Source organism: Anabrus simplex, chromosome 5, assembly GCF_040414725.1.
Source record: "Anabrus simplex isolate iqAnaSimp1 chromosome 5, ASM4041472v1, whole genome shotgun sequence".
In the NCBI taxonomy this organism is placed as follows: Eukaryota; Metazoa; Arthropoda; class Insecta; order Orthoptera; family Tettigoniidae; genus Anabrus; species Anabrus simplex.
The window spans coordinates 312,007,469-312,035,278 of record NC_090269.1 but is presented as its reverse complement, the minus strand read 5'-3'; the positions used below and the strand labels follow the sequence as shown (position 1 = coordinate 312,035,278).

Sequence of the window (27,810 nt, the reverse complement as noted above, 5' to 3'; positions counted from 1 at the left end):
ACGGTAACAATGTATAAAACATAAATGATCGGAAATTTAATACTATATAACTTTAGTTATGTAGTATTTATCGATACGACCACTAATAACATAATTATTTGGGAAATAAATTTTAGGCCTTCGCCTAAACTACCATTTCACTCATCGTAAATAAAATGTATTATGACCTAGATTATAGCGACTTACTCCCCGACTTTGCATACCGATTGTCATTAATATAGGACCACTAATAACATAAATGTTTGGGAATTCCATTTTAGACCTTCCCCTAAACTATTTTTTCTCAGCGTGAATACAGTTATTTATGGCCTAGATTGTAGAGACTTATTCTCCGACTTCACCTACCTATTTTCGTTACGATACGACCATTAATAACATAAATATTTGAGAATTAAATTTTTGACCTTCCCCTAAACTACCATTTCACTCAGCGTGAATCAAATTATTTACGGCCTAGATTATAGCGACTTATTCCCCGACTTTGCATGCGATTTTCCTTAAAGTACAACCACTAATAACATAAATATTAGAGAATTAAATTTTAGGCCTTCCCCTAAACTACCATTTCAGTCAGCGTGAACAAAATTTCTTATGGCCTAGATTGTAGCGACTTACTCCCTGACTTTGCATACCGATTTTCACTAAATTCTCTTCAGCCGTTTTCTCGTGATGCGTGTACATACAGACAGACAGACAGACAGAAATTACGGAAAAGTGAAAAGTGCATTTCCTTGTTACTGTGGACACGACTGATACGGAAATACCATCCTTTTTAAATTTTGAGCAATGTACAGACAAAACTCGTAAAAGCATTCAATTATAAATTTCAGTATAATACCGTAGCGAAGCACGGGTATCTTGCTAGTGCGGTAGTAAAAAAAACTGTATGAATAAATAGGCAACAGGTGTACATGAGTACATGTACGCCACTTACCGGTGTATTGAAACTCGTATTCCTTCCTTATTCTTTCTTCGTAAATAGGAAAAACCTCACCGAAACACTACTCAGGTATTCACCATTCTGCCACACAGTAGTTTGCCGAAGCATTAATGTGAAATGTGCATCAAAACAACATAAAACAAATCTGCACATAACACAGTAACATGCATGTTTACAGTGGCTCTGTAGTGACGTAAGATGGCGGCGGCACAAGCTTTCGGCTTCACCTGCACCAATGTTACGAGATAGGGCACTGCCAGTCTATTTACTATATGTCTGTGTTTCGAGCGTACCCTTTCGTGACCAGTGCTGCCAGCACGAATGCACAGTGGAAACATTCCTGCAATATCGCAGAAGGAAAATCCACCTTCACGTAGCTCTATTACTTGGCCTCGTTCAATCGCAGTGAGCTATTGATACTGGCCTCTTCATCGTCATGAACTGGTCAAATCACCAGACGGACGTACACGTGTGCAGTCAGGGTGCGTGCGATAACCATGAGAGTGCTCCTGCTGTCATAGGAAATTGCTCCCCAGACCAGAACTCCCGATCACAGTCACTCCGTCCAATCGCACAAATAACTAACGCTCTCGCCATGCCATCCCCATGTTCGTCAATGCTTGAACTTTTTAGCCCATCGATCTTATTCGGTCTTGAGTGCTATGTATTTCGTTGCTGTTCCCATTTTTCTAACGCTGCTGATGAATTGGAATACGATGTAAATTTTAATCATTTATTGACCAGAATATGGCCGGGCGCATGTGCGCTGTTAGTGCTAGTTCAGCATCTAGTAGTGGTGCTGTGAGAGCGAAGCAAAATTTCGAATGTTAGTTCACCCATCCAGTGAGTGACCACGCCCGATGTTGCTTAACTGTCTGTAACTGCTGTGCTTTAGTTCCAATACTTTTAAAAGAAGAATGTTTATGTGTTGGTTGGAATGTGAGAGATTACCAGGTGACTCAGCGGGGGGGCGGAGGGGCGCTGGTTTTGGACTTGTATTATATTTATGGTGGGTGGGACTGGGGCTGGGCAATTCTGGGTTGTGAGGAGGCTTAGTAAGAGCAAGAGTAAGTTGTTGGGATCTTGACTTAAGTTGGGTGGGGGAGTTATTGGGGGTGCTGGGTTCACGGGGGGCGGGACTTTGAGGTGTATGAGGGACGGAGGATGTACTGTATGTTCTTGTGGGTGAAGTGGCGCTGCTGTCTGTAGTGCCTCCTAATTGCCTGTTTAAGATAAGGGCAGCCAGGAAACGAAGCGGCATGATTGTCTGGGCAATTGGCGCACTTCGGCTGGTCCCGTGGTACCTTACAGACAGAGTATTGGTGAGGGCCACCACATCTGTTGCAGCGGGTGGGTTCTGAGCAGTAAGCTGCAGAGTGATAGAGTTTCATGCAGTCAGCATTGTATACCAGGATGGGAGGGCACGTGTCTTTGTGTGAGAATTGTGTGTTGGCTGTAGACGAGACTTAGAAGGAGGTTTGTTATGCCTTCTCCTAGTCTATGTGCTTGTTTCTAGTGTTGTCGTATTTTGGGCCGATTTCGGGGGTAGTTCTGCCTCTGTCCTGACTTCTATTTGTGTTGGACTGGTAGCGGGCGGTGGGGGCGTGGGGGTCGTGGGGGGAGTGAGGCATGGTGGCAGATGGAGCTGGGGGCAGTAGGGGTGGAGGTGGAGTGGTTTGTGCTTCTGAGTTTATGGTGGGTGGGATTGCTTGTATGGATTCTGGGCGGGTTTTGATTATTTTGGACTGGGTATATTTGGTTTTGGTTTGATTTTGGTGAGAGGCCTGGATAGTGTCTATGGTTTGGAGAGTTGTTTGGGAGCCAATTTCTGCGGTTGGGGGTGTGGGCGAGGAGGGGGGAGGAAGGTCGCGTTGGTTGGATGAATTTTGTACTGAGTTGATTTGGATTGGGGTGGTGATAGTGGCCAACCACAACTCCATGAGGTGATATAAACTGACATGATACACAAGGTCAACTACAAAAAAAGAAGAGGGTGAAAAATTAAAATAAAACGTACTTACGTTACTTTAATCAGGCCATACATATATGTGCAAAGGCACGTTGGTAACCTCCGAGACAATATGTATATTCTTAAAGCATTTAAAATAACGCTTGTAAAAATAAACATTGGCGAACATTGTGTCGCCCGCCATAAACCTTCACCAAGAATGAAGACTTTGAAGAAAAGCCATGGAGAAAAAATCTAGATAGACATGATCGGGAACAAACGTCGTAAAGTCACAGGACGACAAAGGTGACATCTGTGATCTCCTTGAGCTAAGTTTGAGTGTACAATAAATTTCAAAGAGTCGGGCACGATATCGAAATCAATGAGTACACAAGTAGTTCGTCCGTAAACCAAACCAGATAAAGGCAGAAGTGGACTTGACTTGGCACAGTACTGGTCCTCCATCCCAGTTGTTATCCCCGACAAAGTCTCACCCTCCAGGACAATGTCCTTGAGGTGGTAGACATGGGATCCCTCGCTGAGTCCGAGGGAAAACCAACCCTGGAGGGTAAACAGATTAAGAAAAAAAGAAAGATTTACAATGAACCCCAATACATTTTACAATATTATTTACAATATTTGTAACTGCTTGTCTATTTTGGAACAAAATGAGGCCAAAATCATTTAAATCAGTCGTCTCATTCATTCACTACGGCTCTCCGAAGTGTACTGAGTGCGCGTAATCGAGTATTTAAAGCACGAGGACCCTGTGGGGAGAGAGGATGGATCATAGTGCTAAATTCATTCTTTGAAATTTATACGAGGCCTTGAGAAACCTCTTGATATCAAAATACTGAAAAGAACACTTATAGTTTGCCAGAAACAGCCGCTGATAAACAAGGTGATTTTCGTAACGCCAACTTTTGTGCTTGCAAGTCTGTGGAGTGAGACGATGTCAGGTAAGGAAACATTCACCGTCTCTTCAAAAGTAACCGATAGTGTCAGAAAATGTCTCGTACTCTTCTCCCCTTGAAATACTGTATACAACACGTTTACCTGTACCATTAGGACCAAATGAAATACTGTACATATAGTTTAGTTCATTTATACTACTTAGACCAAAGATTGAAATCCCTTCCAGAACTCACACCGCGGACTTACGTTGAACATTTTTTTTACTTTTATTCGTTTTCCCTGGCAGCCTAGATATACAGTATGAGTTCCTATGAGGTGGACGGAACAGAAACCTGGATTCAAGACTAGAGGAAACAATAAAAGGAAAGGGCGGTTCCTTCTGGTTAACACGGAAATAATAGGCTGCACGGGTGCATGCGAACAAATATCATCCCCCTAGACAAGGCGCATTCTTGAAGAAGCTAATGAGCACGATACCGACAAGTGTATCAAAGACGAGTGAGTTGAGAATATTTCTTACGGCCCATTTTGAGGCTAGAGAAAAAGCAGTTGTATATCATTGGTCGGGGGTGTAAAAGTGCCCAAGCTACTTGGAAAGTGAAGGACGCGTACATCTGGTGGATTTGCCGATGATGTTATGTTATCTGAGACTGCAGAAGATCTGGAGAAGTTGCTGAATGGTAAGGAAGGAGTCTTGGGTGAGGAGTACAAGATGAAAATAAATAAATAAATAAATAAATAAATAAATAAATAAATAAATAAATAAATAAATAAATAAATAAGTCCAAAACAAAAGTAATGGAGTGCAGTCGTATGAAGTCAGGTGATGCAGGTAATATTAGATTAGGATATGAAGTCTTAAAGGAAGTGGATGAATATTGTTACTTGGGTAGTAAAATAACTAACAATGGCAGAAGTAAGGAGGACATAAAATGCAGGCTAGCACAAGCATAGAAGGCCTTTCTTAAGAAAAGAAATTTGCTCACCTCAAACATTGATACATGAATTAGAAAAATGTTTTTGAAGACTTTTATTTGGAGAGTGGCATTGTATGGAAGTGAAACATGGACGATAACTCGCTCAGAAAGAAAGAGAATAGAAGCTCTGAAATGTGGTGTTACAGAAGAATGCTGAAGGTGAGATGAATAGATCGAATCACGAATGAAGAGATACTGAATCGAATTGGTGAAAGGAGACCGTTTCGGCTAAATTTGACGAGAAGAAGAGATGGAATGATAGGACACATCTTAAGACATCCAGGACTTTTGCAATTGGTTATTGAGGGAAGTGTAGGGGGTAAGAACAGTAGGGGTAGACCAAGGTATTAATATGACAAGGAGATTAGAGCAGATGTAGGATGCAGCAGTTACGTAGAAATGAGAAGTTCAGTGCTGCATCAAACTAGTATACGGACTGATGACTCAAACAACAGCAACAACTATAATTGAACTTCGGTAATTTTTTACTTCACTATAGCCTATTTGAGTTCATACATTCTACTTGAGGCCTATATCTGTAAAAACTGTAATACAATTGATAGATCCCTTGCCATGTAAATAGTGGATTTAAATTAGCAGTGTATGATATTGAGTTTATTTGGTTTTTAGGTCATTCAGAATTGTTTGTACAAGAGATAAATATAAATAATAATTAATTAATACATTCATATATATATATAATAAGAGTTTTGTCTGTACATTGCTCAAAATTTGAAAAGAATGGTATTTCTGTATCGGTCATGTCCATAGCAACAAGGGAATGCACTTTTTACGTTTCCGTAATGTCTGTCTGTCTGTCTGTCTGTCTGTCTGTCTGTCTGTCTGTCTGTCTGTACACGCATCAAGAGAAAATGGCTGAAGAGAATTTAATGAATATCGGTATGTGAAGTCGGGGATGAGCCACTACAATCTAAGCTATAAGTCATTTTACTCACGCTGAGTGAAATGGTAGTTTAGGGGAAAGCCTAAAATGGAATTCTCAAATATTTATATTATTAGTGGTCGTATCGATAAATACTACATGATTAAAATTATATAGAATTAAATTTCCGATCATTTATGTCATACATGATTACCGTACCGTCTTTGATAACACAGATATTCATGAATTTGTATTTTTGTTGCCAAGTCCATATCAACGCCAAGCCACGAGAAAATGGGTTAACAGAATTTAATGAAAGTCGGTATATAGATTCAGGGAATAAGCAACTACAGTCTAAGTTATAAACAATTTTATTCGCCCTGTATGAAATTGTAGTTTAGGGGAAGGCGCCTAAAATTTAATTTTTAAATACCTATGTTATTGGTCATATCGAAAAGACGTACTACATAACAAAAGTTATAGAGAATACAATTACCGACCATTTATGTTTTATTCGACTTTACCATACCGACTATGATAAGAGTGGTATTTCAGAGTCGGAAGAAAACTAAAAACTAGATGTGAAGGCCTACAATACTGAAAGCGTATAACATTGATCAACAATAACATTACATTGACCATTTTTTGTGATGTTCTTTGTCTCTTATGCTGCCGCTCAACTCCGATAGATGGGATTACTGCTGCGTACCGAGTATAACAGCCCAACGACATTAAAGATATATAGACTGCTAAACATACTCGTTACAGCGCCCATGGTTGAAGCACAGCGAACTAACTTTTGCCTACAACTGTCATGGCGGCTGCCACTTCTTGGTCTTGACAGTTAGCCCATATCAGTTCAATGAATTGATGAGATTATACGTTATTGCAAATTAAAGATATATTTAAGAATAAACACGACATTTTCAAACATGCTTAATGTTGCATTGACGTTATAATGAAATAAGCGCAGTGAATATGGTGAGCATTTGCTTGGTTAAAACGAGAAGTACGTATGTAGAAGAATGGATAATTCGGCGTCATGCACTAACAATAAAGTAATTCACCACAGAAAGACATGTTATACGTACAGCAGTTCATTGAGGAATTCACACGCCTTTTCATGACATACCTTCAGTGTCATTCTGCTATCATTTTTGAATTTTGCTTCTTTGTCTGGTTTGTTACGTTTTATGCTTTTTGCTACTTATGGCTACTTTCTAAGAACTGCTGTGCGACATGTAGCACAGACGTCCGTTGGTTGCGGTGTACAATATCTCTACGGCATCCTCTGCCTGTCGTAAGGGGCCACTAAATGGGGTAACCCCTGATTCTAAAGTTGAGAACACCTGACCCTTGGTTGAGTGTAGCATTCCTTCCACATGTGGTATCCTACCAGCTTTACCACTTTAATATTTCTACCGTACCTCTGTTGGTCAAACCTCGCCTGACACATTCGACTGAATTCATAGCCTTTATTTATTTATTTATTTATTTATTTATTTATTTATTTACTTATTTATTTATTTATTTTAACCTTGCACACCTTCTCAAAGACCGTACTCCATCACACAACAACTTCTGCAGAGCCTTTCTATGGCAGATTTAGAGGAAATAAGCATATGTTTTGCCTACAAGTGTCATGGCTGCCAGTGGTTCAAGTAGATTCAAAGATGGCCATCAGATTAGCAGTCTATATCTTTAATGTCGTTGTAACAGCCTGACTGAATATTGACGGGAAATAGCTGGGGAGTAGAAAACATTTCTTCTTTAGCATGTCGTTCCTCTTATTCAGTGGCGGTTCGTGACACATTTTACTCTGGCAGGGCTGTGGCCGTCATCTCCTCACCCCCTCGCCCCTCCAACGGCCCAGTTTTCACTGCCCAGCACCACGATAAGTAGATGAAATATAATAATAATAATAATAATAATAATAATAATAATAATAATAATAATAATAATAATAATAATCCAATGACAATGGCTAAATAGGTATCTTCTTCCGAGGCAGAACGACCACGTAGCGAAAATAGATAATATCGCGAAGCGGAAAAGAAGTAGAGACTTAAACTGTACCTATTTGGTTTAAGTTAGGGACTGCCAACAGCTGTTTCTCGCGTTAAGTCGGTCTTCCTCCATGGTATTCCTAGTGAACCACTTAGAGAAGAGAAGCACCTTTCATTTTCTGACGTTGTCATCGGAATTGTACAAATAATTCGTAATAACTTAATTGACTCGGGAAGAAGTACTTCCAGGTTGTTATCCCAAATACATGTCAGAAGAGTTAGAGCACTTCTGCCGTATAAAACTGAGAGTTCATACCTTAGTTCAATTTGGTTAGTAGGAAATAATCTAGCAGCAATTTCAAATTCAGTTTGCGGAACAGTATCCTACACCTCGAAATAAACTAGGCTGGAAGAGTTTGGCAACAGACAAGATGGTCACTGAATAAAAAAACGGTCCTCTATCCCGGATAAAATAACATCGCATACCTCTCTCGCTGCAATCCTTCTATTATCTTCAAACCGTGCGCGTTTCTGACTTGAGCCTGCTAGATTTCCATCGGTGGTGTCGGTGCCATTAAGCCGGTGATGGTCGCAATCGAGAGAGTTTCTGACTCGTTGCACCGATAACTTGAAATCAGATATGTTTTTTGAGCTTTTATACTAACAATTTCGCGGTGCTGAAGCTCGTTGAATAGAAAGTCACAGCGAGGCATACCTTTAGAAAATAGCTCTAGCCAGAATAGAAAATCGGGATCCTTCAGTAGATTCCCTAGGCCTACGGCTTTTCTCACTGTCGAATAGTCATCATTGTCATCGACGATTTTCTCGAGACACTCCGATATTTCATTTCTGTACATAAAAACCGTACTTACACATCGTGCCTTGAAGTCCCACCTTGTGGCAGCATTTCTTGGGATGCGCTTTTTTTACCACTTCGTCCAAAACAGCAGTTCATTTCGCAGATTTTGAAAAAAAATGATGAAAACCCTTCTAAATTACTAAAAAAGATCCTGACCTGCTTGTTTTGAGCAGCGCATCGCTCAGCAATTAAATTTGAGTAAACTAGTTACAAACATGGCCAACTCCATTTTTTTTAAATCGGGGTTATTGCTGATTCATACAGTAAAGAATATGGGGAATCTCATTACGAGATTAGTTAGTATCAAAATCGGCCATAACAGTGTTAATTTAGCATTATAAAATCAACCTAAGTTACATAAACATCTAACTCCTTAAGGCATTGGTAACAAAATCGACCAATTCCACGTCGACCAATCATAAGTTTCAATGTAATCACGTGACTGGCACAGATTTTTGTGGGAACTGGAAGTAAACAGTGGTTGTTGACATTGTGTGATATGAACGATTGCTGTACTAGAAATTTTTAGCTGTTGTTAATAGTTTTATTGTACCGTAAAAGGAATTAGGTAATTATACATCAAAAGGCTACTTTGTGATACGGAGAAAAATATCACTGGCCATTCTTACATGTCGAGCGATAGAGTTTTTGGAACAATTGTAAGAGATTTAAAGAAAGTGGGTACAATTGTTCAACTAGAAAACCACCACGATGTTTTTAGGAAACATGGAATGGTAAAGCTCCTGAAAACCCACTGGAATATTCTTGATTGGAAAGCTGAAGCTAAAACATGTGTGAAAGATTCTGGAGCACTTCACTTTAAAATTTCACAAATTAAAAGACTTGTGCTTACAAGGAAGTCAAACTCGATTCCTGTTAGTGGGGAACTCAACTATAATTTTGAGATTACGCAGTCTTTGTCAGTTACGAAAAAAAGTAAACGGTAAAGGTAAAAGGTAAACGACCGAAAGATATAAATCCTACAGAACTAGTTCCTGGCATCAGAGTAAAGCCATTGAAGATACAAGATGTGAGAAATTTGCTTCAGAAACACTATGGAGAGGAGTGGAACAAACATGAGAAACTGAAATGGTTTCAAAAGATTATTGACGAAAATGACACCAAGCCAGAGGTACCTGCAGAGGCTGATTGTTGTGAATGTCTCATTCAGAATACTGAGGGTGATTTTGAAGTTGTTGAAGTGATTGTGCAGTTTCAAAAAACTGAAAACTATCATAAAATGTATGAAAGATCAACTTTCTTATATTTGTCTCATTTATAAAATAATCGCATTTTCTTCATTAAAATTGACAATTTTACATATTACATGTTTGTTGAGTGCATCTGTCATAAATTTTAGAATTACTGACCATTTTACTATGTTAAATCAGTGCATTAGGCGTGGAGTTCAGTTACAAAGGTGGCCAGCTCCATTGTTTACTTACAAACTTGGCCAACTCCATATTTCAACAGTGATTTTCTACTTAACAATGGAATATCGTATAAAAATATTTATGTAAATATGTTTCTGATATTGCTGATAACTCAGAAGGTAAGTAGGAAATGTATTAAACAGTTTTTTGCCTCTCCTGAAAAATTTTAAGAAATGGAGGTGGCCATGTTTGTAACTGGACTACTCATTTAATTGTGTGCGTAGCAGTGCACAAAATGAACGTTTTTGTAAACGACCTTGACCCTTGCTTGAACGTCAGTCTGCCTTTCATTCATTACTGAATGACCGTCGTACGTCTGCGCAATGACTTTGTCCGGAGTTTGGTCCAACTTAAGTTTTTCCAACTCCTGAAATACTGCAGAGGTACTGTAATGCCTTCTGCTGAGTGATTATCAGACAACACAAAACTTACGAATCTTTCATTTATTTTGCTACCCAGCTCGTACCGTACAACAACAAAAAGTTAAGATAAGGTGGAACAATCGGTGGTTTCATCAACTTGAACTGCCACAAAATTTGTTTGAGAGATTTCTTCCTAAATCATTTGATGGCACACGGCATAGATTGAATTCAGAAGCTCGTTCTGTATGGTATTAGATAACCCCAAAAATACTCTGTTATTTGCTCTTTTGATATGTTCTTTCAGTGTGTAGTATAGCTCTGACATTAAATTGACTAAATCTCGAAAAATACCTGGGTTATCACACGTGTATGCCTCATCGTGGCCCCTGAGCGCTAGTTCAAACTTCCCACAGAACTTAAAAGCATCAACTAATTTACTAAGAATGTATCGATTCTTCGAAACCTGTTCATTTGATTGTTTAAAGTCTGTATGCACTGTCTAATTGGCATCGAATATTTACTCTACCAAGCATAGGAAATTCAATACCAGCATTTATATGTTTCTCGCTCATTTTATGCTTTTTCACTTTTTCACCTAGTTGTTTTATATCTGATACCCCAACTGATGTCCATGGAGCGTCAACAACATTCATTGCTAAACAAGAGTAACAGAAGAACGCATTCCTTATTTCACATCCGCACAGCCAGTCAGCCTGCTTATAAAGTGACGGACTGAATTTCCTAGTATACGCATTTTTGTTCTTGTAACTCTTCTGTTCTTGTGCAATATTTAAATTTGGTTGAGGAGGCCCTAATTTCTTTAATTCTATCCTATGTTCAAAACTTAAATTCCTGCCACTATTTAAAATATTATTTACAGAATTCATCTTCCTTGTCTTCCTAAATTAAGACTGTAACATTTAGTTTTCAAATGGGCAGGTAAGTACTAAACATACGAATGGAGATATTAACACGACACTTAAAACTGAAGGTAGAATTTACAATATTATTTAAACTATTATGGTACCGCAGTTTTATCTACTGAACACTTGCACAACAACACTACACTACAATGGCATTTACACACACACACACACACATTAGCCGGCAAACAGCTACTGCAATTGATCACGGCTACTATGGCATTCAACCTGTTTCAATGATCACAAATGACAATGACATTCATGAGAACAAATAAACAGTGTACGCCCCGAATTCCTTTAGTCTTCCTCAAATCTCAAAGCAATGTGACCAACGTACAATAGTGCCGTCACCTTATGATTAGATTTTAAATCTTTATTTTAGCTTATCTTTAGAAATGAATTGTTTAAAAAGTCAGTCTAATGGAATCCATTGTTTTGTAAACAGTTTTGGAATTAACCTCTAACAACAGTTAATGTAAGACATGGGGGAAAAGGCCTAGGTACATTGTAAATTGGTTGGCGACGTTGCTACGGGCTCTGCCGGACAGACCATATACCCTTCAAGTATTAAATGCTCTAAGCATTCTTCCTTCCCCTGACAAGCCCATATCATCTTCCAAGGCTCCTCCCGCACCCTTCACACTTGTTAAACTCTAGGAACTTACTGAGGGCTCTCCTGCCAGCACCCGACCGCCTAATGACTAAAGAGAAAACATTGTGCTGGACTAAAGAGAAAACATCGTGCTTGCTGAACGGATGCCACGGTCAGACAGCCTTTGCCATGTCTTTGAAAATAGAAAAGCGAAACATTTACAGCCAAAACAATAAAGATAACATTGTATAACTGAATAACACACCACCATAAGTTAGACTTTGCTACATTTGTCCATCTCTTTATATGATCAGCTAGAGTGAAATTATGTCACTGTGTTTTAGTAAAGGCGGCGGGGCGGCTCCCAAAAAGCCCTTCATGCACAAACCACCACTGCTTTGGTTCATATATTTTCTGATACCGTACTGCTGGTAGGCAACTCACTGGTTCAACATAGTATTCCAGCTATTCGATCCCTGCTCTGACGCGCTGTTTTGAATGAGCAATGTGCACTCTTAAGGCAGAGGCTCGCTTAGTAGTAGTAGCAGCAGCAGCAGCAGCAGCAGTAGTAGTAGTAGTAGTAGTAGTAGAAGGGCCCCTCCAAAAAAACTAAGAGTGTTCACGGATCACAGCTATCTGCGGTCTGGTCATTCCAGCTCTGGAAATTTGGACTGTTAGATCGGCAGCGTAATACTGATCGTTAAAAGTGAGTATTTCATGTGAAATCATTGCTTTTACTCACACCATTCCTACTGACATTATTGTAATGACCTATGTTCATTTCAGTTGGGAAAACCATGAACACAGTCTTTCTGAGGATATAAAAAGGCAGGTGAAGAGTGAGTGTCTGCCATTATAATGCAATTTCCCAACCTGATTGTGACTGATGGTAGGCAAGCGGGCCTACCATTGCAATGAAAATTCCCTAATGCAGTCTTCATATGAAAAAAGATGTTTGGTGATTTCCCCATCGCATTTCCAGGGTAAGGTTAAGAGCTATGCAATTTAATACAGTCTTGCTCACAACGTGTACTCTACCTAACCTGCAATTCTGTATATAATGTAGAATTCCATAGCAAAGCACGGGTACATCAGCTAGTAAATATTATGTGTGACCTGTTAGTTCTGTTCAGTTGCTGTATATCACTCTCCTTCAGTCTATGTTTGTGTGCGGCCACCATCACGCGGTACTCACAGCTTTCAAGTCAACACAGCTCTGACATGATTTGAAAGGAAGAATATGATGTGTAGAGCTTAAGTTTGCTGCCATCTATATTTTCATCAAGAACTATACGAACCACATCTTCACTGCAGTGCCGATTAATGCACATAGTACAGCATACACCATGCAGGCTTCATTCTTTGTAATAAATGACACACTCCATACAGCATATGGCCTTAGACCTCAATGTGTTAATCAAGGCAATGGTCAATTCCTTCCTGCTCCAAGCCCTTTCCTGCCCCATCATCACTGTAAGAATAAGAATATCTGTGTCAGTGAAATAAAAAATACTCAGCAAATACAAAGATGTACTTTCCCCCAAAGAAATTGAGGATTAGCGACGAGAATTTTTTAAAAAATTTATTTTATTTGTAGAGTAAATGGCAAATTATTTAAAGTGCTAAAAGTCATTATCTAATTTCCGAAGTTCCAAGGTGTCATGTTCATCCTTACTTGTAGTTAGTGATGATAGCCACTTAATGTCTCTATGCTAAAAAAAAAATGCAAAGTGAAGTATATAGTTTCCTTGCAAACTTGTATATTATTCCAGCCCCATGAGAAAACATTTGATGATTTACTACTACTAAACGTTTTCATTCCTCCCCTGAAGGGGGAGGTGGACCTCTCAGACGGTGACGCCATCTCTCAGGCCGGATGATTTGTTACGGTGAAGGAGATGTGCGGAAAAGGTGAGAGGGTGGGCAGCTGTGGCCTATACTATGAACCTTCCTGGCATTCGCCTTAGTGCAGGAGAATGGTAAACCACGGAAAACCCTTCTCAGGACAGCCGACGGTTGGGGCCAGCCGTGAGGTCCAGCCCAGTCTCGTCTCCTGAATGCAGAGGAATAGAGCCACGGTAGAGCCGTGGCCACCTCTCCTCTGCTCGGTTGGCCGGTCAGAGTACAGAGCTGTTAGACCACGGACCAGCCGTGGCCACTTAAGGGACGAAACCCAAGGGCCGAAACACACTCTGCATCTACCGAGTTGATGATTTCCTGTGAAGTAATTGTAATTATACTTTTACTGATTATTTGTTGAAATAGTAGGTAATTTGTGACTGTAATTTAGCATAGTTACTTTTTCCTTACAAACAGTGCATGACACCAAGCAGGACACACTCTCATTATAGCACTGAAGGTCATTGACACCCAGTCTGGATAAGTTTATCCTTCAAACACTGCAGTCAACATGTGTCACAGATCGGAAACATTGGAAACATTTTGTGTATGTATCAGTTCAATTGTTCGGCGCTAGATGGCAATCATATCTTTTCTGACACGTGGGTTTGGGTTATATGATAAAATGTTGTCACAGAGAGCCATTTTTAAGGTGGTCTGGGCCAGTATGTTACTCAGATGAAGGCAAAATGTTTCTGTTTTGGTTGTGCTAGGTATCAAGCACCACTTTTAAAAGAAATTTGCCAGTAAGCAGGGATCTTTCGATCGAGCTTTTCAGAGCATTGAGCAGTTTTCCTGGTCTCAAGAAAGCAAGGATCTTTGATCTCTTGAATTCCAGTGGCAGTTGTCCTGTGTATTGGATGGATGCTATTGTAACTTAATCTGCCATGAATGGTGATGCTAGCTCCCATATACAAGGGCATGTGTTTCCTTGGTTTTGCAGGTTTCTTCTGATTATTTTAAAATGTATTTTGTGTGATGTAGCCCTGGACATCTAAACAGTTCCATCTGCTACTCTATCTGTTTTGACTTTGTGAGGTGCCTGCAGTTTGTGGGAATGGCCTCCTGGCTTCTTTATTAGGCTCCTAGTGTTTTTACTTGAGATTAAAATAGTTCTTCAACCGTTTTTGTTTATCTTTCCATTCTGTCTTTATGCAGACTGTTAATGAGATCATCTGCAACTTATCTGACTACATTGTAGAAAATCTTGATACAGAAGCTTACTAGTATTGCTCCAACATGGTATGTATCATTTTCGAACACCTCTAGTTTTGTGTTTTTTGGCAGTTGTGATTACCATCCAGACAAACTTCTGATAGTTTTCAGGAATAGCAGTAATCCATCAGATAACACTATCAAGATCTTGAGAATATTGGTCCCAGCTGGCTTTGGAAAAATTCCATTGCAGGTATGGTGAATTTCCAATTACTTATATCTGCATTCCTACTTCTAGGATGATGGGCCAGTGTTGACCGTGTGAAAATTTATCAACAATGGATCTGGTGGGTGGCAGAGAATAGTGAGAAAGCTCAAGTCATATTCATTTCACAGTTCCATCTAACTGAACAGAATGTGTGTTTATCTTTAGGATCATACACAAGGTGTAGATTGTGGGCTTCAGCACAATTGATCACTTCAATACAATGTGAATTAGCTTTTCTGTATCACCAGTTGGTATGATGACTGTTAAAAATGCTGGTAATGATTGTTTTCTGCCAACTGCCACATATCCATCAGGTCATGATGCATTGGGTGGCTTGTAGATATTTATAATGCTGAAGTTACCCATTCTGATTGTTACCACTGAGGAGTCACTGTGAGAGCTTATTGCAATGAGTTGGGCGTTAAGTACAGTGGAACCTTGGACTGCGAACATAATTCGCTCTGGCAACATGCTTGTAATCCAAAGCACCCATATATCAAAGCAAGTTTTCTCATAAGAAACAATTGAAACGCGGATGATTTGTCCTCAGCACAAAAATATTTATTTGCATACCATTTCTAAAACAGAACATAATGTAAAACAAATTAAAGTGCACTTTTACTTATAATAAAATCATTGTTGGTGTGAGGGAGACGAGAGATGACATGAGAAGAGTTACTGTGTATCAAGAATTTCACTAATGGAATCACTGCTGTCTGTTGGCTTACTCAAATTGTATTCTTTTCGTGCAACTTTAATGAGGAATCTGTCCAATGACTGTTGCTTTTGCCTCTTTTTGAGGATTTCATGAAAATGTGGCATTGCATTGTCACTGAACTAATTCACCGCTCGCTCTGCTACAGCCTTATTCGGGTGGTGATTTTCTACAAAAGTTTGCACCGTTTCCCACATTTTGCACTTCTCCCGAATCTCAGTTGAAGTCAGAGATTCCGTTGACTTTTCCTCCTCTTCCCCAGATGATATCTCTATAACCTCCTCTTGTTGTTCGCGATGGAGGTCCATCAGTTCGTTGGTTGTCAGTTCCTGGCTATGTTCTTCCACTAGCTCTTGAATGTCCACATCATTCACCTCCAGCCCCATAGTCTTCCCTAAGGACACAATTTCATCAACAATCGGTGGCTCATTGTCACCAACAATCCCCTCAAAGTCACGTCCAAGAACACAGTCAGGCCACAGTTTTCCCCCCACGCGGAAGTGAGAGTTCTCTTGGTGACTGCATCCCAGGCTTTATCGATGATCTTCAGGCAGTTCACGATGGGGAAATGATTGCTCCCAAACTCTCAGAGGGTAACGTTTGATATTCGGTCACTTCGAAGCATCGCTGAAATAGTGCTTTGGTGTATAGCTTCTTGGTTCGAAATGACTTGCTGATCCATAGGCTAGAGTAGTGGAGTAGTGTTGGGAGGAAGCAACTTAACTTTAACGAACTTTAATTCCTCCACTAAGACGTCCTCAAGGCCTCAAGGCCTGAAGGATGAGCAGGAGCATTGTCCATAACCAGCAAGACTGAGCAGCAGATTATTTTCTGAAAGGTATTTCTTCACTAAGACCACGTTCATCCATTCAACAAAGGCACACGGGAGGGGAAAACGTAGGCACACGTGACACTCGTATTGCGGAACCTCACTCACTTATCAAGTTAAAATTTATTTTAAATGTTTGCTCGTCTTGCAAAACACTCGTAGACCAAGTTACTCGCATTCTGAGGTTTCACTGTATTTACTTTTGGATGTAGGTTGCTGTTATTGAAATATTTAACAGATACCCTGAGGTTCCACCTATTCAATAAAACTTATAGCTTACCCTACATTAGAGTGTCCCTTATTTTTCAAAGTTTTAATTCTGCAATGCATGGGTTATTGTTTTATTCATTTGGGCCTAAAACACCCAAAAACAATTTCTTTCCTTATTTGGAACAGTGCAACTCGTGCCGACTCGCGCCGACTTGAGCGCAAACATGTCCATACAAGTTGCGTCACAAGAGTGGCACGCTCTCATTATTATTGTCACTTAGTTTTCGCTTATCGGGTAGCTAGCACGGATTGTGTTATATTTCAAGGATGTCAGTGGAACTAAGGAGCAATAAAAAAAATATTTTCTTGGTTGGTGAAGTAAATCACGAAATAACAGGTGCAAAATTACCATCTAATCGTCAAGTTCTCGCAGTTCTATTTTTCAACATAGGTGAGGTTAAGTTGACTGTTAGTGAAAGCGCAAATCTTGCCATTCGGGAGTGCAATATATTCTGAGAAAAGGCTAGAATACCTACCAGAGCTGTGCCTAATTGTGTTAAGAAGTTAGTGGATCTTTATCAGGTCTGGCGAGAACTGCAAAAAAATAGCAAAAAGATTCAGGATTTACATAGGCACTTTGAGGAGAACTTTCAACTGTAATTAGATCATTTATTCAATATCGCATATGCTGATGCTCTTGAAAGAATAAAAATTGAACAAGATAAAATATTTTTGCAAAAGCAAAATCAGGTGTTGACAAAAAATTGGCTGAAATTGAAGAAAGGGCCAGGCTGAGAAAACTCACAGAAGATAAAAAGAGACTAAAGCAAATGCCTTCCGCGAGCTCATTGGAATCTGCAACTTTACAGACCTTTGATACACATGAAGATGTAGTAGCTCTGAAGAAAGCCTGGAAGAATCTCTGCCATCCACATCTCAGTCTGTAAGTTCTTTAGCTACATCGACAAGAAGAGAAAGAAAAGATTTTATCACATCTAAATTAGTTGCAACTTTAGACGGATGTCAACTAAGCATCTGAGATTCTGATTACATAATTCAGTCTGTAGTAGAAGCACTTGGTCTTAGTTCTGACAATTACCTGATCAACAAATCTTCTATTCAAAGCATTCGAACACAAATAAGAAAAGATAGAGCGGGATCCATTAAATCCGATTTTCAGAATAATGTGCCCGAAGTAGTTACGGTTCATTGGGATGGAAAATTGTTATCAGCTCTGGACGTAAGAAGTTCTAAAGAAGAACGCCTACCAATTATTATTTCATATGACGAGGAAGAACAACTTCTTGCTGTGCCGAAGTTAGACAACTTTTCCGGCAAAGAGCAAGTGAAAGCAGTATCAAATGCCCTTCATGACTAGAACCTGGATGATAAGGTACCAATAATGTGCTGTGATATGACAGCATCTAATACAGGATGCTTGAACGGAGCTTGTGTGCTTTTACAGCAAAAACTAGAAAGAGAGTTGTTACTCTTTCCTTGCCACCATCATATTTACGAACTGGTGCTCAACAGTGTGTTTGAATCAAAGATCCAACAAATCATTAGCAGTCCTGATATTCCGCTGCTCAAAAAGTTTAGAGACAACTGGAAGAATATTAATCCTATTGCCATCGAACCGTGTACTGATTTTGTCCAACAACATCTCTGTGAGGCAAATATTATTGAATTGATGACATTTTTTAACAATGAGCTGGCAAAATCGACTGTACGAGATGATTATTGCAAGCTCATTGAGCTCGCTATTATGAGGTCGCTATTGTTTTTCTGGGTGGAGACTTTAAAAATAAAATATAAATCAGACCACCTGGTGCAATGCATCAAGCACGATGGATGGCAAGAGCTATTTACTCCCTAAAAATGTGTTTACTGCAGTCCCAGTTTAAAATGAGCGCTAAGGACAAACAAGCTTTACAAAATGTTTGTTTATTCATTGTGGCAGTTTACATGAAGTGCTGGCTTGGATGTAGTTTGGCGATAAAAGCGCCGAATCAAGATTTTTGTTTTTTAAAGACCTTAAAAGATTACGAGAAAGTTGACCAAGTTGATTTCAGTCAACACTTGTGGTACTTGTCAGAGGAAACAGCCATCCTTTCAACTTTTGATGATGAAGTTGATGAGCAGACCAAAGGAAACATTGTAGAAAACTTACAAAAAGAAAGCTTTGGTGATTCCGGAAAGAGATATGTTCCATTAAAAGAAGAGATGTCTGGCTCTCTATATGGTACGTAGTAGACTAGCAGTGTTTACTCTGGTGTTTAATTTAGAACTTATTTGTTTCATTTATAGGCACTAAAAGTATTTTTTATCTTGTTTCAAAGCAATCTTTGAGTGATTTTGTTTCTGTCAAGAGTAAAGATTTATTTTCACGACTGAAACTTGACAGTGGTTTCCTTCAAGAAATTGTGTCTTCATGGAAATACAACATGGCATTTGTGGAAGCTAAAAAGAAGGTTTCTACCTTAAAAGCAGTTAATGACACAGCTGAAAGAGCTGTTAAATTAATGACAGACTTTCATTGTTTGATTACCGCAGATGAAGAACAGAAGCAGTTCTTATTACATTGTGTGCAAGAACATAGAAAAATTTACCCAGACTGTAAAAAAGAGATTTTTAAGAGGAAATATCCAAATGAATAACTATAAAATTGTATCTTTTTTGTTACTTACAAGAAGAGCATTACATAAATGTGTGCACGTATCACTTTATCCGAGAAGTCAAGAGACAGGTCAGGATAACCAATGCTGCAGAGTACCCATCAGAGCAGATGATAGCACTTCCTGTGCACCTGCAGTGACTTCTTTAGCACCACCCAGCAGACACGTGTAGCTTAAGGAATAGTACAGACATGAACAGTCATTGTCTCCTGATAAAGGGGATGATATATCTAAATTCAATAGGGATTAACATTTGAGCTGAATACATAGGATTTTCTTTTACAGGAAGTTGTATTAATTTTCATTTCCTCTCTGAACTTCACTTCTTCATTCATAATAACAGAAATATATGTAGTTAGGTTTATAAGAATTTGTACTTCGTCATAACAAATATAACTTTCACCTAATTTGACTGTGCCTTCCATTTCAGTGGAGATAAGAAAGAACTAATGGATCCAGTTTGTAAAATAGCCATCGTCACAGGAGGAGCTACTGGCATTGGTTACTCTGCATGCTATCAGCTGCTCTGTGAAGGAGCTGCGGTAAGTGTCACCAATGGAGTAGTCTGTCATTCCAATCACAGACACTAGGCAATAAACAAAATACTTCAAAAATAGTTGTGGGTTCTTCTTCAGTTGACTGGTTCCAAATGCTCTGATTAACTGTCCTGATTTACTTGTTGTATAGGTTTTTCTCTAGTGGTATCTATTACAATTACATGAGCTTTTTCTTTTTAATTTTAAAAGTTCATTGACATATGTTTGGGGAGTCCCTCTATATAGGCCTAATAATAATGCTGCTGTCATCATCATCATCATCATCATCATTTTCATTTCCCCTTGTCCAGCTCCTGCCAGGTCGGGGTGTTGATGGTACTTCTCCACCGTTGCCTCTCCTTCCACCACTCCTCTTCATTAATTGTATTCCCGTCCAGTCTTCTTTTTCTTATACTGTTCTTGACAGAGTCCATCCATCTTGCTCTGGTCCTCCCTCTTGCCTTCTTTCCTTCTATGTTAGCTTGCAACACTTGTTTTGTATCCTTCCCTCCTCCATCCTCATAACATGTACAAACCACCTCAATTTATTCTTCTCCATCCTATCACTCAGTGTTTCTACCCTTATCTCTTTTCTGACCTCAACATTTCTTACTCTGTTTCTCTTTGTCTTCCCTACAATACTCCTCAGGAACTTCACCTCACTGACCTGAATTTTACTCTCATTTCTTGCTGTCGAAGTCCAAGTCTCTGATGCATATGTTAATACAGGGGTAAAGTACATCTTGTACATTGTCTCTTTACATTTCATAGGAACTTCTCTGTTCCACACCAGGCTCTTTACATTCTGGTAGAACATATTTCTCGCTTGTACCCTTCTGCCCTTCTCCTTATCCAACCTTGCATCATTTCACTTCCCAACTATTTGAAGTATTCAACAACCTCAAGGTTTTGTCTCCTGATACTAACAATTCCTTCTCTTTCTCCTCTTGTCATCATCACTGTTTGCTCTTCTCCACACTGATTTTCATGCCATATTTCTCAATATTGTCATTTAAAGCCTCTAGTTAGATTTGCACTGTATTTTTGACTCCCCAGATCACCATGTCATCTGAAAACAACAATATTTTCATATCCCCTCAATATCTTGCCTTTGTTTCCTTTAGAATTTCATCCACAACCATTGGAAATCATGTACTTCCCTGTCTTAGTCCAGTTTGGTTTCTAAAACAATCTGTTCTCCCCACTGGAGTGTGGACACAACTGGAACAAATCTTATACACTGCTTTCACTAGTTCTCTTGATTGCCTTCCACATCCTTTTCTTTCCAGGGTTTCCCACAGATTTTCTCTATTAACACTATTGTATGTCATCTCCAGATCAATGAATACCATCATCAATATTTTCCATATTCCCACTATTTCTCCATCAATAATCTCATGGTAAATATAGGGTATATTATTGACCTGCATTGTCAAAATTTATACTGCTCTTCTAAATTTCTTTCCACACTTCCTCTCATCCTTCTTTCCATTATTCTTTCCAATATTTTGGCTACTTGTGACAACAGTATAATTCCTCAATAATTGGCAAACACATTCCTAACACCTTTCTTAAATACTGGTATTATTACACTTATGGAATGGCGTATGTCTCTTAGTGCCGGGAGTGTCCGAAGACAAGTTCGGCTTGCCAGGTGCAGGTCTTTTGACGACCTGCGCATCGTGATGAGGATGAAATTATGATAAAGATGACACATACACCCAGCCCCAGTGCCAACGAAATTAACCAATTATAGTATAAAATTCCCGACCCTGCTGGGAATCAAACCCGGGACCCCAGTGACCAAAGGCCAGAATGCTAACCATTTAGCCATGGAGCTGGACTTTATTACACCTTTACACTAACCATCAGGTACTTGCTTTTACCTCCATATACACCTTAATATCCTATATAACCAACATAGACCAATAGGTCCCGCTGCCTTTATCATTTCCACATATATTTCATCCATCCCTGCTGATTTTCCTGTTTTCATTTGTTTAACAGCCTTTTCCATCTCTGATATTGCAATATATCTCTCCATTTCTGGATCATCCTCATTTACAATCTGTCTTCTGCATCATTTCTCACATTCAGAAGTTGATCAAAGTAATCTTTAATGCTGTTGTATCTACCGCAAAACAAAAATTGTAATGAAATAATTTAAAAGAATTTGACCATACTGCTCTCACTGAGTAATGATAATGTAATATAAAAAAGGAAACATTTTCTTTGATATTTTCCCCCCTTAAATAAGAATCACCACTGCCCTAATAACTGAATGAGCACTTATTTATATTTCTTGTCTAGGGATGGATACAATTATGTCCATCTCTTTTGCTGAACAGTACTGTCATGGCATTTGGTTCAAAGGGCCCCAGGTTCAATTCTTGGACAAGTCATGGATTTTTATTGCATAGTAATACTGAATATATCCCTCCACTGTTTGGAAGAGCATCTGACCGTAAAATGGGGTAAAATCTGTACTGATAAGTGCCGTCCTCAAGAAAAATATGGACAAGGCCAAGAAAGCTTTATCTCTGATTCCACTTCTTTACTCATATCATTTATATATGTAAGAAAACATAAAGGTCCCATAATATTACCATGAGGAATTCCCCTCTTAAAAATTACAGGGTGAGATAAAGCTTTGCTTACTCTAATTCTCTGAGAGATATTTTCTAGAAATATAGACACCCATTCTTTTGTCTAGTCCAACTGCACTCATTTTTGCCAGTAGTCTCCCGTGATCCACCCTATCAAATGCCTTAGACAGGTACATCACAATACAATCCGTTTGATCTCCTGAATCCAAGATATCTGCTATATCTTGCTGGAATCATACAAGTTGAGCTTCAGTGGAATAACCTTTCCTAAACCCTAATATAAGGAAAGATCTTCATTGGGGTAATCACATAAATGGGATTGTAAATAAAGGATACAGGTCTCTGCACATGGACCCGGCTCCATGGCTAAATGGTTAGCGTGCTGGCCTTTGGTCACAGGGGCCCCGGGTTCAATTCCCGGCAGAGCTGGGAATTTTAACTATCATTGGTTAATTTCGCTGGCATAGGGGCTGGGTGTATGTGTCATCTTCATCATTGTTTCATACTCATCACAATGCGCAGGTCACCTACGGCTGTCAAATCAAAAGACCTGCATCTGGTGAGCCGAACATGTCCTCACACATTCCCGGCACTAAAAGCCATACAACATTTCATTTCTGCACATGGATATGAGTGTGTTCAGGGGTTGTACTAAGGATGTAAAGGAGAGGGCATATAAGTCTCTGGCAAGACCGGAACTAGGGTATGGTTGCAGTGTACGGATCCCTCACCAGGATTACTTGATTCGAGAACTGGAAAAATAATAATCCAAAGAAAAGCAGCCTGATTTTGTTCTGGGTGATTTTTGAAGACGATAATGCTGTAAATATGTAACAATTTTACAAACACTAGTGTAAACATTTGATGTTTAATAGATTAGGTACATGAGGTCATATGCCTCACATAACAAGTACTTTTCAAGCCAAAGAATAAGATCCATTTACTATTTTAATAAGCAACTTTTTAATGTTTGGTTTAATTGAGTCAGTTATATGAAGGTGTAATGTTTTACATATGATGTTTTTGAAACCAATTTAATGTGTGTCAGCTGAGGATGACCCCATAGGGGTCGAAATCGGTACTGACTGAATTTACTGCTTTATAGTAAATAAATATTGTATTGATAAGGTGGAGGCTTCTAAATTATTTTATGTTGAAAATGTGTTGCAAAGTTTAGGCTGGGAAAATTTGGGAGAAGGAGGCGAGCTGTTAGACTAAGTGGTATGTTCTGAGCTGTCAGTGGAGAGATGGCGTGGAATGACATTAGTAGATGAGTAAGTTTGAGTGGTGTCTTTAAAATTTGGTAAGATCACAATATGAAGATAAAGTTGTAATTCAAGAGGACAAATTGGGGCAAATATTTGTTTATAGGAAGGGGAGTTAGGGATTGGAATAACTTCCCAAGGGCAATGTTCAATAAATTTCCAATTTCTTTGCAATCATTTAAAAAAAGGCTAGGAAAACAAAAGATAGGTAATTTGCCACCTGGGCAACTGCCCTAAATGCAGAACAGTAGTGACTGATATATATATATATATACTAGCAAGATACCCGTGCTTCGCTACGGTATTATACTGAAATTTATAATTGAATGCTTATTGTTTTATATATACTCCGCCGAAATTCGCGATCTGACTCGTTTTCTGAGAGAATCCGCCAACATTCGCGATCTGACTCGTTTCCTAATTGATTACGGCAAGTTTCCTCCCATTTTAAAATCCTTCTTTCCAGCAATCGATTTTGTACTTCGCGGGCTAGGTCCAGGTATTCCACCCGGTCATTTGGGTCACTGAATCTTTGCCATCTTTTCCTATAAGCATTTTTAACATGGATCAAATCCTTCAGAAGATCCGGCGTGGTGTCGTCTTGGGTGCCTTGGCGGTACTGAACCCGCGGCCGGACTGCATTCTTAGTCATTACCCATCCAGGACCTGTTTCCAGCGTGGTCCGCACATTTGACGACGGTCCAGAACATTATTATTATTATTATTATTATTATTATTATTATTATTATTATTATTATTATAGATGTTTTGGACCCCACAACAAGATGCAAGACCGCTACTTGGCGGTAAATTACATCTGCCCCCATTGTCATTGTTGACAATGTGACCAGCACCATTGTCGCGCGTAGGCAAGTGTGCGGGATTTCTGGCGATACGAATTAAATACTTCCGTGCATTATTGACCGTATTATAGAGGTGAACAATTGGACGGTCAATCTCATTCCTATCGTTTATTTCAAATGTGTTTAAATTTTTATTTATATGCCAGGAGAATCAACTGTAATCTAAAAACGTTCTTCAAAGGAAAAGATGGCTCTTGAAAACGAACCCAGGCAATATTAAAAATGATCGGTTTATGATCAGAATAAGTACATCGCAAATCTACAGCCTGTTTCCAGTCAATTGACCGGGTCAGGAATGGAATGAATAAAGCACCCATCTAGCGCGACCATAGGAATTGTGCCGACTGCCGAAGCCTGTTGCACTCCTCTGGGACAATGATTAATGAATGACAAATGAAATGAAATGATATTGGAGAGTGTTGCTGGAATGAATGATGACAGGGAAAACCGCATCCGGAGAAAAACCTGTCCTGGCTCCATTTTGTCCAGCACAAATGTCACGTGGAGTGACCGGGATTTGAACCATGGAACCTAGCTGTGAGAGGCCGGCGCGCTGCCGCCTGAACAACGGAGGCTCCGTGTAAGTACATTATGAATAGTAAAATCAGTTGGTCTCACCTCTTTTTACACCCCACCGCCGTTAAGTTTATTTAACACCCCACCAAAAAATTACAAGAAGGCGTGTTTCTTTATGGTTAAAGGAGATTTCAAACACCAATGTTCACGTCTATTACCTTCAGTTTTGAGATATAAGTATCCCCATTTAAAAAAAATTCACTTTTTTGCACTTTCTTTCACACTCCTCCCCCCCCCCCCCAAGTGAATTTTCCGGCAAAAATACATGCTTCTTTAACAGTAAAGGATCTTCTAAATACCAATTATCACGACTCTAACTTCTTCAGTTTATGATTTATGTGTCCTCATGAAAGGAATTCTACTATTTTTCACTCCCCCCCCCCCAAGATGCTTTCCCCCAATACGCGTTTTTCTTTGTTTTTTAAAAGAGATCCATATACCAATTTTCACGTATGTAACAACTTTAGTTTTTATTGGATGTAACTATTCTCATACAATTAATTCTTTAATTAATTAATTCTTTAATTCTTTCACCCCCCCCCACCCCGCCATCTTCATTGGATTTTCCGAGAATACGTGTTTCTTTACTTTTAAAGCAGATTCCAAATATCAAATTTCACGTCTGTAACATGTTCATTTTTGAGATATCAGTAGCCTAATTTAAAAAATTCAACACCATTTTCAGTCACTTTTACCCCCCCCCCCCCTCCACCCAAGTGGTGTTTCCGAAAACTAAAAATACACGTTTCTTTATTTTTAATACAGATAAAAATACCATTTTTCACGTTTGTAACATGTTAAGTTTTTTTTTAGATATACTGTAATGTAGAAATTCTCATTTTAAAATGTCACCCTCTTTTAAATTCCCCTTATGTGGAGTTTCCAATAACAAATCACCTATTGTACCCGCTCAAAGCCTGAGCCCCAACCAGCATTTATCTCAGGGAGTGTTACGGTCCGAATCTATCGCAACTAATACACAAATAAAAAAATTATTTTGAGATATAAGATCTCAAACTAAATGTAAGGGCGCTATCTAATCAGTACTACACGGTTGAACGGGACACTCTAATCTTTAACTTTAAGGCTCATCATAAACCACACAAATTATATATATTCAGATCAAAGGGAAATTATGAAGGCTCCATCCTAGGAATGGGGACGGATATTTAAACGGTCACCGAGGGTTTACTATTCTACAAGAACAAGAACCTGGAACTGTTTCCTTGCAAATGCTAAAGGAGCATTTTATTTAAGTAAACAAAATAATTTTTACACACAACAAAATCTGTTGACCCTTGATTTGCCAGTAATTTGGCAAATTATTCCTGAAAATGATTGCATAATATTTATCACTTTTGACCACCCTTCCATTTGGGTGGTGGAACCGTTGATATCTGTAGGTATCAGATTTACCTTCGTTAACACCATGACCTTATATGGTCATGGACCAATTACCTGTTGGCTAAGTGGGCGCGATCACATGGACCATATTATCGCCTCCACTTTGATTGAGATGAGACCAACCCGCGAAACTACAAACTCTCCCCGGGTTCCTAACCAAGATATGCTAATCGTTAGTTGAAGGAAACGACAAAGGGACTCTAACCTAATGGTCCAGATGTAGAGATTTGCCTTCATTTTACAACTATTAACTTAACTTATTATTCACAACAACGTGACATTATTACGTTAATTCGCCAGCTGACTTCCCTAGTATCATTCATCATCAGCATCCGAAATAATAAAATAAAATTAAAATAATAAAAAATATTATTATTATTATTATTATTATTATTATTATTATTATTATTATTATTATTATTATTATTATCAACATTATTATTAATAGTGGAGATCGTTATTATCGTAACCCGTAATCATCCTCGCTATAATACTCCAACTTCTCGCTCTTATTATTCTCATCTGAATAAAAAAGTAGCTTCCTTTTTTTATACTTCAAATATTATTATTATTATTAAAGTGGTTTGAAAATTTCAATATTTTCAATTCAATTCCCACCATCATTATTGTGTTCATAAATAAAAAATTAAAAAATTCTTCTTCTGATTGTTCAAATATTATTATTATTATTATTATTATTATTATTATTTCGAGAATTTTTATTTTTATTCCCCATCTTTATAATTTAGTCACATACGTTCTCTCCCAAACAGAAATCACCAAGATCCGAATTCACATCGGTCGGGACATAATAGTGTTCGAACCCGCAGCCTTATTTTCGTACTGTCGTTAATTCATGGAGACCATATGCTCCTAAGACGATTCTCAAATCCCATAACACCTCGCAGTTGAGCAAATACCTCCAATCTCTGCAAGTGTTAAATTATTCCTTCCTTTTCCATTTTGAAGTC

The 27,810-nt window shown here is 38.8% G+C and overlaps 1 protein-coding gene across 1 annotated transcript in view; it reads left to right on the top strand.

The window, feature by feature from the left end:
* Positions 1-27,810, top strand: part of LOC136874863 (alcohol dehydrogenase 2) — a 181,653-nt gene that overhangs the window by 10,257 nt on the left and 143,586 nt on the right. Inside the window, exon 2 of the mRNA XM_068227919.1 lies at positions 20,020-20,131. Coding sequence (XP_068084020.1) covers positions 20,020-20,131 — 112 coding nt within the window. The remainder of the gene's footprint in view (positions 1-20,019; positions 20,132-27,810) is intronic.